This window comes from Podarcis cretensis, assembly GCF_951804945.1.
Source record: "Podarcis cretensis genome assembly, chromosome: 10".
Lineage (NCBI taxonomy): Eukaryota > Metazoa > Chordata > Lepidosauria > Squamata > Lacertidae > Podarcis > Podarcis cretensis.
Window position 1 is genome coordinate 5,140,621 of NC_137179.1, and position 15,317 is coordinate 5,155,937.

The following is a 15,317-nucleotide window of genomic DNA, read 5'->3' on the forward strand; positions in this document are numbered from 1 at the left end:
ACAACTCCCATCATCCCTAGCTAACAGGGCCAGCGGTCAGGGATGATGGGAGTTGTAGTCCCAAAACATCTGGAGGGCCGGACCAGAAGGAGGAGAAGCACCAGGAAGAATGGAAGAATTTCAAAGACTATTTACTCAAATGTGCTAAGATAAATTAAACAGAATCACTTGCAAAAAATTAGATAGGCTAAGGATTTAAATATGTGAAGTTATAGAATAACATGTTTAAAGTTAAAATGAAAAGAGACAAAGACATTAAGAGGATTAAGTAAATTTTATGAGATTTTATTTTGGAAAACCGTTACAATGATATATAATGAAATTCAGCCAAGGGAATTTGAGGAAGTCATTTAACAATGTTATTAAGATTGGATCAAGTTCAGCTATGATTTTTGTTTGTTTGCTTGTTTAAAATTTTGGAAAATCAATAAAATTTTGGAAAAGAAAAAAAACATCTGGAGGGCCGAGGTTGCCTATGCCTGTTTCAAACCTTCCTTCCTCTTTCTGCGGTTCGTTAAATTTATTCTTATCATTTCCTGCACGTTGAGTTAGAACTATTGTCAAACTATTGAAATGTATATAAATGGAAACTATAAATAAAATTATTATATATATATATTTAAAAAGAATCCTAGAATTGTAGATGTGGAAGGGACCCGAAGGGTCATCTAGCCCAACCCCCTGCAGTGGAGGAATCTCTTGCCCAACATGGGGCTCGAACCCACGGCGCTGAGATGAAGAGTCTCGTGCTCTACCCACTGAGCTACCTTGCTTGCCCTGCTCTTAGGATGGGCAGTGTTAAGTTGTGGGTGAACATATCAGACGACACAGCGATTCTTCAAACAGCTCTTGTTTATTCACAGGCCAGAACAGAACTGAACTGAAGGATTCAGCCAACCTGCTTATATAGAGCTCCAGTACAACGCAACTGTAACAACTTTCTAAAACTATCCAATCACTGAACGTCTCTTTCAATCCTTCATTTGCATAACTATCTACAGTATCCCCCTGCTGGCCCAGGGCGAGAACTTCAGTACATAACAGGCAGGGACAGTGGCTCTGGCAGGTGCTCATTCGTCTCCCCCTCTTTCCCCGTTCTCCGACAGAACTGTACAGCTACACAGAGGAGCCAGAGTTTGCCGCCAACCGGAAGTGCTTTGAAGAGGATTTCCAAACACAAGGTATCTTTGAATTTTATTATTACGGTCTCAGACCAGTTCCGGCTCACTTACAATATTGGGAAAATCGTAAAACACAACAGGAATACATTGAATTGCAGTTGGGTATAACAGAGACAGTTCTGATATAGCTGCAGTTAAAAATCTTGATCACTGAAATATAAGCGAAAATTGTCATTTAAAACCTTAATCATTTTGGTAGTACAGCTTGTTTCCTAAGTTTTATGGCAGTCGCACAGAATTTGGCCACCCTTAGCGCGATCTCTAGATCCTTGTCCTCAACCAGGAGTTTTAGACACTGAAGTTCAAACCCCTTTGGAGATTTTTGTATAACAGGGGTGATAAATACCGAGCGTAGATCCCCGTAGAAACGGCAGCGTAACAAGACTTGAGAGACAGTTTCTACCTCCATCAAGCCGCAGGGGCAAACTCATTTCATGTATGGTTTACCCTCGAATCTGCCCTGCAATAAGGCAGATGGCAGCACGTTGAATCTAGCGAGGGTAAATGACCATCTGTATTTGGATATTTGTAATTTTGACAAATAATTTGGACGCAGGTGGCGCTGTGGGTTAAAGCCTCAGCGCCTAGGACTTGCCGATCGAAAGGTTGGCGGTTCGAATCCCTGCGGCGGGGTGCGCTCCCGCTGCTCGGTCCCAGCGCCTGCCAACCTAGCAGTTCGAAAGCACCTCCGGGTGCAAGTAGATAAATAGGGACCGCTTACCAGCGGGAAGGTAAACGGTGTTTCCGTGTGCGGCTCTGGCTCTGGCTCTGGCCAGAGCAGCAATGTCACGCTGGCCACGTGACCCGGAAGTGTCTCCGGACAGCGCTGGCCCCTGGCCTCTTAAGTGAGATGGGCGCACAACCCCAGAGTCTGTCAAGACTGGCCCGTACGGGCAGGGGTACCTTTACCTTTTACCTTTTTAATTTTGACAAATAATTTGCTGGGGTAAATCCTCTCCCATTATCTTTTATTGCTGGGCGTTTATTCATCTCACTCACATGGCATTGCAGTTTCACATCCCATATTCGTTGAGCAATCACAATTAAAAGCATTCAGTGGTTTTCGAGATGCCTGGAACCGGATTTTTCAGCCACCAAATGCCTGGGGTAAACAGGAATGTTTTCTCATTTCTCCTGGAAGCTTATAGCGATGGAGACAGGCGCACCTTGCCAGGGAGGGCATGCCATGAGCGAGGAGCCACCGCTGAAAAGGCCCTACCATGGTTCAGTGCCAACCAAGGAACTCCCAGTGGAGTTAGTTGAACTGCTGGAAAGGGGCTAGGGAAAAGAGAGGGGGGCTATTTGGCAGTGATGTTCAGACTTTGGTTTTTTGGGTCCTTCCTTTCCGACAGTGAAGGACAAGCAGTGGTCGGAGCTGGACGTGGCTCAGCAGAAGGCCTATGTGATGCGGTTGCTGGATGGGCTGGAAGTAGTCAACAGAGAGAAGAGGCTGAAAGTCGCCCGGGCGATCCTCTACTTGGCACAAGGTAACCAAGTCGTCTTGGTCTGGGTGGGAACAGCAGCCCATATGCAGCGTGCTTTTGGGGCAGAACATTTTCTCTTTAAGAGAAAGAAAATGAAATGCATTATTGAACACAAGCCAAAATCACAGGTACAGTGGTACCTTTGTAGCCTTATTCTTGTTGTTGTTGTTTAGTCGTTTAGTCGTGTCCGACTCTTCGTGACCCCATGGACCAGAGAACGCCAGGCACTCCTGTCCTCCACTGCCCCCCGCAGCTTGGTCAGACTCATGCTGGTAACCTCGAAAACACTATCCAACCATCTCATCCTCTGTCGCCCCCTTCTCCTTGCGCCCTCCATCTTTCCCAACATCAGGGTCTTCTCCAGGTGGTCTTCTCTTCTCATGAGGTGGCCAAAGTACTGGAGCCTCAGCTTCACAATCTGTCCTTCCAGTGAGCACTCAGGGCTGATTTCCTTCAGAATGGAGAGGTTTGATCTTCTTGCAGTCCATGGGACTCTCAAGAGTCTCCTCCAGCACCAGAATTCAAAAGCATCAATTCTTCGGCGATCAGCCTTCTTTATGGTCCAGCTCTCACTTCCATACATCACTACTGGGAAAACCATAGCTTTAACTATACGGGTGGGCTCTGCTTTGCTCCCGGACAGGAGGCAGGAAGTCAAATGACACCGAGGGTTGGTTCAGAGAAAGAGTTCTTTATTTCTACTCTCCGGAGCAGCAGAAAGGCACTTGCATGGTCAGTCCACAGCAAGTCCAAAGAAATGAGAGATTTCATGCAGTATATATATCCTCCAGGCACCCTCTCCCCCCTCCCCCAGGAATCTTGCCACGTCAGCTTGTACACGCAGGTTGACATCACAGATGTTCCTGCTCCGGTACTCTTAACCATAAAAGGGCTTTCCTTCCTGTATTCCTGACCATAAAAGGGTATTCCTGTTCCTATATTCTTATCTTGGAGCAAGAGGTCACCAACTCCAAGAACATACTCTGGCGCTGTTCCAGGACTAGGTCTGTGCATCAGAGTGTGGTCAGGACGTAAGATAAGACCTAGACGCGTCATCCCTACTCTACTGGAACAGCCAAGGCCATCCTTGCCGTCACAAACTGATAAAGGAGAGGGCTCTGAGCACTTGTTTATACAGCCAGGTTTTTGTTTATACATTGACTCAGAGCTCAAGTTAATGGATTTTAGCTAAGGAAAAATAGGGATTTTGGTGCCCGTTTCAAACTGCCTGCACAGTCAGTTCTGGGTTTGGGAAACCCATTCCTTCACCTTGGCTCTCAAACTTAATCCATTCCGGGAGTCCATACAAAAGTGTCCCAAGTAATTGCTGGAGGTGTGGAGATTAATCAGGCACTTTCTATCACATGTGGTGGCTATGCAAAAAAATCCAGGCATTTTGGGAGAGTATCCACTTAGAAATACAAAAAATAAGAAAGATTTCCTTGAAGAGAAAACCAGAAGCTTATCTCCTGGGGATTGCAGATTTGGATATCCCACAAAAAATGAAGAGTATATTTTTATACGCCCCAGTGGCAGCAAGAATTCATATTGCTACAAAGTGGAAGAGAGATGAAATCCCCTCTACCCATGAATGGATCCAAAAGCTTACAGATTATGCAGAGCTAGATACTTTGCCAGAAAAAATAAAGAACAAACCAAAACAGGAATTTATCTCAAAATGGGAAGTCTTCAAAGTTTGTTTGAAAACAATTACAGTAGTTTAAACTCTGTCACAGCATTTGAATAACTTTAGTAGTAGATTTAAGAAAGATATGAAATCTAAGATAAATCAATAATTAGTTAAGATAAAAATGTGTATTGGCAACAAATAATAGATAATTGAAACAAGGAATGGATGGGAGGTCGGGTCTATAGTTCAAGGACCGCTTTTTGCTTTATTGATTTGTAATTAATATTGTTTTGTTTGTATTTTGGTCTTGTTTTTTTCCCCTTTTTGGGTACCAATAAAATAAAAATAAAATAAAAATAAAATATCTGTTCCGGTAGTCCATTTGACTCCCAAAACAGTTTGTAATCCAAGGCACAGCTTCCGATTGGCTGCAGGAACTTCCTGCAGTCATCAGAAGCCACGGAAGCCAAGTTGGATGTTCGGCTTTCGAAAAACATTCGCAAACCAGAACATTCACTTCTGGGTTTGTGGCGTTCGGGAATCGATTTGTTCGGGAGCCAAGCCATTTGGGAACCAAGGTACCACTGTGGTCTTTAAAAGAGAATGTTTGTATCCCAGGTTGGTTATACTCAAGTGTAGACCCGCTGACATTAATGAACATGACTAACTTGAGTCTCTTGCGTTCGCCCCTGAAGGTAGAACATACCGTATTTTTCGCTCTATAAGATGCACCAGACCACAAGACGCACCTAGTTTTTGGAGGAGGAAAACAAGAAAAAAGATATTCTGAATCTCAGAAGCCAGAACAGCAAGAGGGATCGCTGTGCAATGAAAGCAGCAATCCCTCTTGCTGTTCTGGCTTCTGGGATAGCTGTGCAGCCTGCATTCGCTCCATAAGACGCACACACATTTCCCCTTACTTTTTAGGAATGAAAAAGTGAGTCTTATAGAGCAAAAAATACGGTAAATGGTTTTTGCACCTCGTGATCCCTGATAGCCTTAACCATGGATTTGTCAGTCCTTAAGAAATCTCTGAGTTGGTGCCCATCACTATTTCCTGTGCTTTGAATCGCCCAAAATCCAACTAAATTTGGATTTCCCTGAGTCCTAGTGTCATGAAAGAGGGAGGGAAACCTTTCTCTCTCCCCTTTCTCTGCATCATGCATCTGTTGAGCGTGTGGAGGAAAATTTAAAACACGTTGCAGAGTTCCCAAAAAATAGACCAGCGGAGGAAACTAATATTTCATCCAGCAGAGCTTTACTGCTACTGAAGGCAAATAATAATAATAATAAAAAAATTCTATTTATATCCCGCCCTCCCCAGCCAAAGCCGGGCTCAGAGTGGCTAACAACAGTAAAAATAGCACAGTTTACATAAAATCACAGTCAATTAATCAAAATACATTATAAAATCAGTTCAAATCAAATTAATGGCAACCACTGGGCTAGAGTGCTGTGAAAAATTACCAAAGGAGAGGGTCAGGCTGTGCCTTGGCCAAAGGCCTGGTGGAACAGCTCTGTCTTGCAGGCCCTGCGGAAAGATGTCCAGTCCCGGAGGGCCCTAGTCTCTTGTGACAGAGCATTCCACCAGATTGGGGCCACCGCCAAAAAAGCCCTGGCTCTGGTTGAGGCCAGCCTAGCCGCCCTGTCGCCCAGGATCTCCAAGATGTTTTTGTTTGCAGACCGTAAGGTCCTCCATGGGACATACCGGGAGAGGCGGTCCCGTAGGTACGAGGGTCCTGAGCCGTATAATGGCCACAAATCCAATACATTCAGGATTGGCACAGTTCCTAAGAAATCCAGTTGCAGCAGACTTATCTTAAACTTATATCTTATAATAACACTAAACCTTGACACTAAACATACAGAACAGAGCACCAAAGAGATAGGAAGAGAAAGTGAAACCCAGGCTCCTTCCGGCCTGTTTTTATAGTCAGCATGACCTTGACAGAAAGACCGCATTTTACCAGCTTCTTTACAAGAATATCATGGGGCACCTTGTCAAATGCCTTGCTGAAATCAAGGTAGGCTACATCCACTGTGTTCCCTTCATCTACCAGGCTTGTAATTCTGTCAAAAAATGAGATCAGGTTAGTCTGACACGACTTATTTTTCAGAAATCCATGCTGACTATTGGTGATCACATCATTCCTTTCTAGGTGCTCACAGACTGTTTGCTTAATGATCTGCTCCAGAATCTTCCCTGGTATTGATGTCAGACTGACTGGGCGGTAATTATTTGGGTCCTCTCTTTTCCCCTTTTTGAAAATAGGGACAACATTTGCCCTCCTCCAGTCTGCCGGGACTTCGCCTGTTCTCCAGGAATTCTCAAAGATGACTGCCAGTGGTTCTGAGATCACACCTGCCAGTTCTTTTAATACTCTTGGATGCAGTTCATCTGGCCCTGGAGACTTGAATACATCTAAACTAGCCAAGTATTCTTGTACTATCTCCTTAGTTATTCTGGGCTGTGTTTCCTCTGCTGAATCATTTGCTCCAAATTCTTTAGGTCGGGCATTGTTTTCTTTATCGGAGAATACTGAGGCAAAGAAGGCATTGAGGAGTTCAGCCCTTTCTGTGTCCCCTGTTTGCATTTCACCATCTTCTCCTCTGAGTGACCCCACTGTTTCTTTGTTCTTCCTTTTGCTACGAACATACCCATAAAAGCCTTTTTTGTTGCTTTTAACCTCTCTAGCAAGCCTGAGTTCATTCTGTGCTTTAGCTTTTCTGACTTTGTGTCTACACGTGCTGGCTATTTGTTTGAATTCCTCTTTGGTGGTTTCCCCCCTTTTCCATTTTTTTGTACACATCCTTTTTTAATCTTAGTTAAAAGTTCTTTAGATAGCCACCCTGGCTTCTTTAGGCACCTTCCATGTTTCCGTCTCATTGGTATTGCCTGAAGTTGTGCTTTTACTATCTCCCTCTTAACAAACTCCCAGCCATCATGAACTCCCTTTCCTTTTAGTATTACTGTCCATGGGATCTCACCCAGCACTTCCCTAAGTTTTATGAAGTCGGCTTTCTTAAAGTCAAGAAATTGAGTCCTAGTATGCTTGGCTGCTCCTTTCCGCTGTATAGTAAACTTCAGAAGAGCATGATCACTCGCGCCTAATGATCCTTCCACTTCTACCCCACTAACCAGGTCATCAACATTGGTTAGGACCAGATCTAAAAAGGCTGTTCCTCTTGTTGCTTCTCCCACTTTCTGGACAACGAAGTTGTCTGCAAGGCCAGTGAGGAATCTGTTTGACCTTATGCTCTTGGCTGAGTTTGACATCCAGCAAATATCCGGGTAATTGAAGTCCCCCATTACTACTATCTCCCTTCCTTTTGCATGCTTGGCCATCTGTTCCAGGAAGGCATCATCTATGTCCTCCGTTTGGCTTGGGGATCTATAGTAAACTCCCACAGTGAGGTCCCTGTTATTCATCTCTCCCTTAATTTTGACCCAAATGCTCTCACTTTGGCTTTGAGGTTCTAAATCTTGGATCTCTTCACAGGTATACACATCCCTGACATATAACACCACTCCTCCTCCTTTCTTGTCTGGTCTGTTTCTCTGAAATAGATTGTAACCCTCCATTATTACATTCCAGTCGTGGGACTTATCCCACCAAGTTTCAGTGATGCCTATTATGTCATATTTAGTTTGCTGTACCAAGAGCTCAAGCTCATCTTGTTTATTACCCATGCTTTGCGCATTAGTGTACAGACATTGAAGTCCATTAATCATTCCCCCGTGTCTCTTATTTAAGGATTTTTTCCTCCCACCACTAGGTCTGCGTGCTGTTTGCTCCATTTGGTCTATGACATTTGGATGATCATGTTCATCAATTGATAGACTCCTACCTTCAGGAGCACTGTCTCCCTCCCCCACATTAGTCAGTTTAAAGCCCTCCTGATGAGGTTTCTGAGATTTTTGGCAAAAACATTCCTCCCAACCGTTGTGAGGTGCAGCCCATCGCTTGCCAGAAGTCCATCTTCAAGAAACTGCAGTCCGTGATCTAAGAATCCAAACCGTTCCTGTTTACACTATTTGTGAAGCCAGCTGTTCACTTCCACTATTTTTCTCTCTCTCCCTGGGCCACGTCGTTCAACTGGGAGGACAGATGAGATGACAATTTGTGCATTTAATTGCTTCAATTTCCTGCCCAGAGCCTCATAGTCTCTTTTGATCTTCTGGAGGCTATTGCTTGCAGTGTCATTGGTTCCCACATGAACCAAGAGGAAGGGGTATTTGTCAGTGGGTTTTATGATTCCTTGCAGTCGTTCAGTTACATCTTGGATCTTAGCCCCGGGGAGACAGCACACTTCCCGAGACATCTTGTCAGGCCCACAGATCACTGCTTCTGTTCCCCTCAGTAGGGAATCCCCTATCACCACTACACGCCTCCTCTTAGGTTTGGTCGGGGTTCTTCCGCGAGCTGTCCGTTCCAAGGTCGCCTGCACATTCCCTGAGGACTGACTTTGCTGCTCGTCTTCATATACCTGATCGACTGTAACGAGGGAGAGATCCTCAAATGGAGTCTGCTCTTCGTCTTCCATGCTAGGGGAGAGGACCTCAAAGCGATTGTGTATTTCTAAACAATCAGAGTGAACCCTGGGCCTCCTACTTCTTTGAGTCACGTTCCTCCATATATCTGGCTCCTGTGTTGGTGAACTAGCCTCCTTCTCAGGGGAGTCCCCTGTCTCCTCCTTGGTGGAGACGGTGTGCTCTGTTGCTTCCAAGAAGAGCTCCAGCTCTCTAATTCTTTGGAGCGTAGCTACACGTTCCTCCAGTTGCTGGACTTTGTCTTTTAAGAGGGCAATCAACATGCAATTGCTGCAGGTAAAGCTGCCTGCAACCTTTGGCAAGATGGCAAACATTGTGCAGGAACCGCAGGCGACTGCAGCTGTTCCCTCACTCTCCATCTTGAGAACGTGTCGTTGGGGCTGGCTACAGTGGTCCTCCATCATAAGAAGCGTGCAGACAGGACAAGTAACTCCCCCCCCAAAAAAACCCCTAGGTCTCCCCCAACAAACGTTTGAGACTAGCTCCCCTAAATCTAAAGATAGATCAAATTGCGCGCACCGCCAGGTGCGCGCCGCTGCCCTACAAGCTCTGATAAGCTCCTCCCACAGCTAATCACCTACCTCAACAGAAACCCTGCCCCCTCTGACCTTTGCACAGGGAGAGCAGCTAATCAGCCACAAGAAACACACACAGGAGAAAACCCTTTTTGCTCCTTCTTCAGCCACTGCCCTACAAGCTCTGAAACTACAAGAAAAAAGATTCCACCTAAACATTAGGAAGAACTTCCTAACAGTAAGAGCTGTTCGACAGTGGAATTTGCTGCCAAGAAGTGTGGTGGAGTCTCCTTCTTTGGAGGTCTTTAAGCAGAGGCTTGACAACCATATGTCAGGAGTGCTCTGATGGTGTTTCCTGCTTGGCAGGGGGTTGGACTCGATGGCCCTTGTGGTCTCTTCCAACTCTATGATTCTATGATTCTATGAAAGAGGTAACAGAAACAGTTTAAGCCAGCTGTACTCAGCTTCCCGGAAGCAATAACCCAAACATCAGAAACCTCCTGCCTGCTTCTTTCACATAGAAACCTTCTAGAAGCCTCTTGAGCTAAGTAGAACAGGGAAGATCTCTGCACACCAGATCTATACTTTCTGTACTAAGAAATGCAAATTGACAGCATCGTCTCATGTCTCATGCCCTCCTCCTTTACTGGCTTTTCCCCTCCCCTCCTCTCTGCTTCCCAGGGGTCTTTGGGGAATGCGACACAGAGGCAGACGTCCTCCGCTGGTCCCGGCACAACAACTTCCTTCTGTACCATATGGGGACCTTCACTGCCTTCCTGGAGTTGCTGAATATGGAGATGGCGTAAGATATCTTCTGAAAACAGGATCTGAAGCTGGCATTTTACTGCGGGCCCCTTTTGAATCTGTTCCGGGAAATTGCTATTTCAATTTTTTAAAAATAAATAAATCAGGGGAGTTCTGCTTCACAAAAACTCACAAACTGACCTGTGGAACTCATTGCTGCAGGCTATTGTGTGGCGAGGGCAACCTGTGCAAGGACTGGGTAGGTGAAGCATTGGTGGACAACGCATCGGGGACCACCCTGGTCGCCGGACGAGGGATTTGAGGGATGGAAATATGTTTCAGTGGCAGCAGATCTGTCCAAGATCTGCTTGGACTACTGCAATGCGCTCTAGGTGGGGCTACCTTTGAAGGTGACCCAGAAACTACAACTAATCCAGAATATGGGAGCTAGACTGGTGACTGGGAGCGGCCGCCGATACCATATAACACCGGTCTTGAAAGACCTACATTGGCTCCCAGTCCGTTTCCGAGCACAATTCAAAGTGTTGGTGCTGACCTTTAAAACCCTAAACGGCCTCAGTCCAGTATATCTGAAGGAGCGTCTCCACCCCCGTCGTTTTACCCAGACACTGAGGTCCAGCACCGAGGGCCTTCTGGCGGTTCCGTCCCTGAGAGAAGCCAAGTTACAGGGAACCAGGCAGAGGGCCTTCTCGGTAGTGGCGCCCGCCCTGTGGAACGACCTCCCACCAGATGTCAAAGAGAACAACAACTACCAGACTTTTAGAAGACATCTGAAGGCAGCCCTCTTTAGGGAAACTTTTAATGTTTGAGGCATTACTGTATTTTAATATTGTGTTGGAAGCCGCCCAGAGTGGCTGGGGAAACCCAGCCAGATGGGGGGGTATAAATAATAAATTATTATTATTATTATTATTATTATTATTATTATTATTATTATTATTATTATTTATTATTATTATTATTATTATTATTGTTGTTGTTGTTGTTGTTGTTATTATTATTATATTCCCCCCAACACACACTCATGAGCAGCCAGATTCTGTAGTCTAGTTGGTGCCGTTGAGGAGAAAGAGCTTGACAAATTATGGAGTGGCTGCTCTCTCGCATAGCTAGGGCATTACATATAAAAGCCCTACTATTGGCTAAAGTAGGGATGCGGGTGGCGCTGTGGGTTAAACCACAGAGTCTAGGGCTTGCTGATCAGAAGGTCGGTGGTTCAAATCTCCACGACGGGGTGAGCTCCCGTTGCTCGGTCCCTGCTCCTGCCAACCTAGCAGTTCGAAAGCATGTCAAAGTGCAAGTAGATAAATAGGTACCGCTCTGGCGGGAAGGTAAACGGCGTTTCCGTGCGCTGCTCTTCTTCGCCAGAAGCGGCTTAGTCATGCTGGCCACATGACCCAGAAGCTGTACGCCAGCTCCCTCGGCCAATAAAGTGAGATGAGCGCCACAACCCCAGAGTTGGCCACGACTGGACCTAATGGTCAGGGGTCCCTTTACCTTTACCTTTATTGGCTAAAGTGGGACAACTGCTTCAAGTGGCAGGTGGCAGGAGGTGAGGAACGGCGCTGAGCAAATATTTGGCTGCCACCCCTAGCATCAAACCTGCTGTGTCCACACAGGGGCAGGTTAAACCACTTTGGGGCTTGGATCCATCCTGCCAGTTCAGTTTTGCATGTCACTCGTGCTTTCCCCACTATTTATATTTCGCATGAATATTTATATCCTGCTTTTCCGTAAACAAATGACCCCCCCCCCAAACCCATCCAGATTTAAGTAAAAAATAACAGCAACAAAGCAAATGCAATTCTAAAACAGCCATAGCTTTACGTGAATTTATGAATCGCTTCCCACACAATGAAAAGTCCGCAAGTGATTTATGAGAAGGATTAAATGCAGTTTAGAAAATAACTCACACATGTTTAAAATGTACAGTTAAAAATGTCCAGTCCCCAGTGTTGCCCAAATGCCCAAGGAAACAAAAAAAAAATATTTGCCAGTGTTGGAATGATAAGGAATTTGGTTCATGTGGGGCAAGGTGGTCCTAAAGTGAAATGGCCTTTGCTGCTTGTGGTCAGGGGTGGGGGCAGTGGTGGTGCAGTGGTTAGAGTGCTGGACTACGACCCGAGAGACCAGAGTTCGAATCCTCCCTCAGCCCCTGAAGCTCACGGGGTGAGCTTGGGCCAGCCACAGTCTCTCAGCCTCACCTACCTCACATGGTTGCTATGAGGATAAAACGAGGAGGTGGAGAATTGTGTTTGCCACCCTGAATTCCTTGGAGAACAGGCGGGATAGAAACTGAAGAAATAATAAATAATTTCCCTGGCTGTCATTCTGAGGGCCACCACTAAAAAGGCTCTCTCTCTCATACGCTGACTTACTTCACCTCTGATGGTTTGCATAGAGAAGGATCTCAGAAGCGGTTCGTGGCATGCAGGCAAATTTGGGTGGCGGCAAGGTGGTGATTAAAATTTGGCCGTGCTGGCTCACCCTGTTCGTCAGAAATAATAATTTGAAAATAATTTTAAAAGCTGCCACGTTGCAGGATTGTCGTACTTCCCCTCCATCTGCTAGCAGGAGACGGATGCTTTTCCCAAGTCCGGCAATTGCAAGCCATCTGCCAGGGTACAATTAATTGCCAGTGATTCCGCCCCCAATCTAAAGTCTCCAGAAGGAACAATTTGGTGGCATTTGACTCTCTTTTCTGTGTGTGTATTCCAGCAACAGCCAAGCATCTGGCAGCGCCCTGAGGAAGCCAGCCATCTCCCTAGCTGACAGCACCGAACTCAGGTGGGACCCTGATGTTGCCCTGGGACTGTCGGTAAACGACCAAGTAAAATTAAAAACAATTAATTGCACATTTATTCAAATTCGAATCAGATGAGCTTGATTCAGCCATCAGCACCTCCAGCACTCCTTGCTACCTACCTGGCCTTCAGGTAGGTCCCCCCCAGGTAATCCCACTAGCACCCCCCCAAGTTTGTTGTTGTTGTTGTTGAGTCGTTTAGTCATATCCGGCTCTTCGTGACCCCCTGGACCAGAGCACGCCAGGCCCTCCTGTCTTCCACTGCCTCCCACAGTTTGGTCAAACTCATGCTGGTCTCTTCGAGAACACTGTCCCACCATCTCGTCCTCCGTCGTCCCCTTCTCCTTGTGCCCTCAATCCTTCCCAACATCAGGGTCTTTTCCAGGGAGTCTTCTCTTCTCAGGAGGTGGCCAAAGTATTGGAGCCTCAGCTTCAGGATCTGTCCTTCCAGTGACCACTCAGGGCTGATTTCCTTCAGAATGGAGAGGTTGGATCTTCTTGCAGTCCATGGGACTCTCTAGAGTCTCCTCCAGCACCAGAATTCAAAAGCATCCATTCTTTGGCGATCAGCCTTCTTTATGGTCCAGCTCTCACTTCCATACATCATTACGGGGAAAACCATAGCTTTAGCTATACGGACCTTTGTTGGTAAGGTGATGTCTCTGCTTTTTAAGATGCTGTCTAGGTTTGCCATCGCCTTTCTCCCAAGGAGCAGGCGTCTTTTAATTTTGTGGCTGCTGTCACCATCTGCAGTGATCATGGAGCCCAAGGAAGTAAAATCTCTCACTGCCTCCGTTTCTTCCCCTTCTATTTGCCAGGAGGTGATGGGACCAGTGGCCATGATCTTTGTTTTTTTGATGTTGAGCTTCAGACCATATTTTGTGCTCTCCTCTTTCACCCTCAATAAAAGGTTCTTTAATTCCTCCTCACTTTCTGCCATCAAGGTTGTGTCATCTGCATATCTGAGGTTGTTGATATTTCTTCCGGCAATCTTAATTCCGGCTTGGGATTCATCCAGCCCAGCCTTTCACATGATGAATTCTGCATATAAGTTAAATAAGCAGGGAGACAATATACAGCCTTGTCATACTCCTTTCCCAATTTTGAACCAATCAGTTGTTTCATATCCAGTAATCCCAGGTAATCCCAGGTACCACTCAGTTTGGGAACCCCTTATGTAGAGAGACCCCTATTTCCAATCTCCCCCCCCCCCATTTTTATATTGATTTTCTCACAAACAAATAAACACACAAACAAACGTAATGTCAGGCCTGGACTCTTCCCTGACACGTAAATCATAACTTTATTGAAACTAATCTTATTAACATTGTTAAGTGACTTCCTCGTATTCCCCTAGTTGAATTCCATTTCCAACGGTTTTCCAAATCAAATTTTTTATATCATTAACTTAATCATTTAACATATTTCTTTCATATTCATTCAGCATCAAACATATGAATTGGTCACATTACGTATTTAAATCCCAAGCCTATCTGGTAATTGCAAGCTTTTTCCAATTAATTTAACTTAACATATTTAACTAAATAATCATTAAATTTCATCCATTCTTCCTGGTACTCCTCCTCCTTCTGGTCACGGACTCTTCCGGTCAGGTCAGCTAGCTCCGAAAAATCCATCATCTTCATCTGCCATTCTTCCACATTCTTCCAATCTTTTCCCCCAGGGCTCCTTTTTGGCTTTTGGACTTAGAAGTCCTTGTTGGGAACTTTTTATTCGTTGGGGGGGCCTCATTCTCTTGGGGTGGGCAATGGATTCAGGGTCCTCAGCTTCGGGACATTGATTTCCCCTCTCTGCTTTCTTGCCAGGGTGTTGTTGAGCGTGATGTACCTAATGGTGGAAGCCATGCGGGTGGAGATGGAAACGGACCCCCCAGTGTGGAAGGCAGCCCGGGATACGTTCAGGACTGAGATCAGTAGGTTTTTGTTAATTCTCTGATTGGGCACGGGGGGCTATCTTCTCCTCCCTCTGTGTAGTCTAGAATCAATTTAAAACAATTTATTTTTTTTATTAGTTTTCCAAATTTATAACAAACAAATAAAAAGAAAACATCAAAAAGAAAACAAACAAACATTTATCCTAACTGTAATAATTCCACTTTTGTTCACATTGTTGGGTGACTTCCTCGAGTCCCCCTGGCTGAGTTTCCATATAAATCATTGTAGCAGTTTTCCAAAACTATTTTGACATAAAATTTACTTAGTCAATTAACATCTTTCTTTCTTTCTTTCTTTCTTTCTTTCTTTCTTTCTAACCATAATATTCTACAACATCACTTATTTAAATCTGGTCGCGGACTCTTCCGGTCAGGTCGGCTAACTCCCCAAAGTCCATCATCTTCATCTGCCATTCCTCCACTGTTGGCACTT

General features: G+C 45.3%; 1 protein-coding gene across 1 annotated transcript in view; it reads left to right on the forward strand.

The window, feature by feature from the left end:
• STRIP2 (striatin interacting protein 2) overlaps positions 1–15,317 on the forward strand; it is a 79,321-nt gene that overhangs the window by 32,987 nt on the left and 31,017 nt on the right. The window contains exons 3-7 of the mRNA XM_079992404.1: positions 1,107–1,181; positions 2,534–2,668; positions 10,044–10,164; positions 12,846–12,914; positions 14,757–14,863. Coding sequence (XP_079848530.1) covers positions 1,107–1,181; positions 2,534–2,668; positions 10,044–10,164; positions 12,846–12,914; positions 14,757–14,863 — 507 coding nt within the window. The remainder of the gene's footprint in view (positions 1–1,106; positions 1,182–2,533; positions 2,669–10,043; positions 10,165–12,845; positions 12,915–14,756; positions 14,864–15,317) is intronic.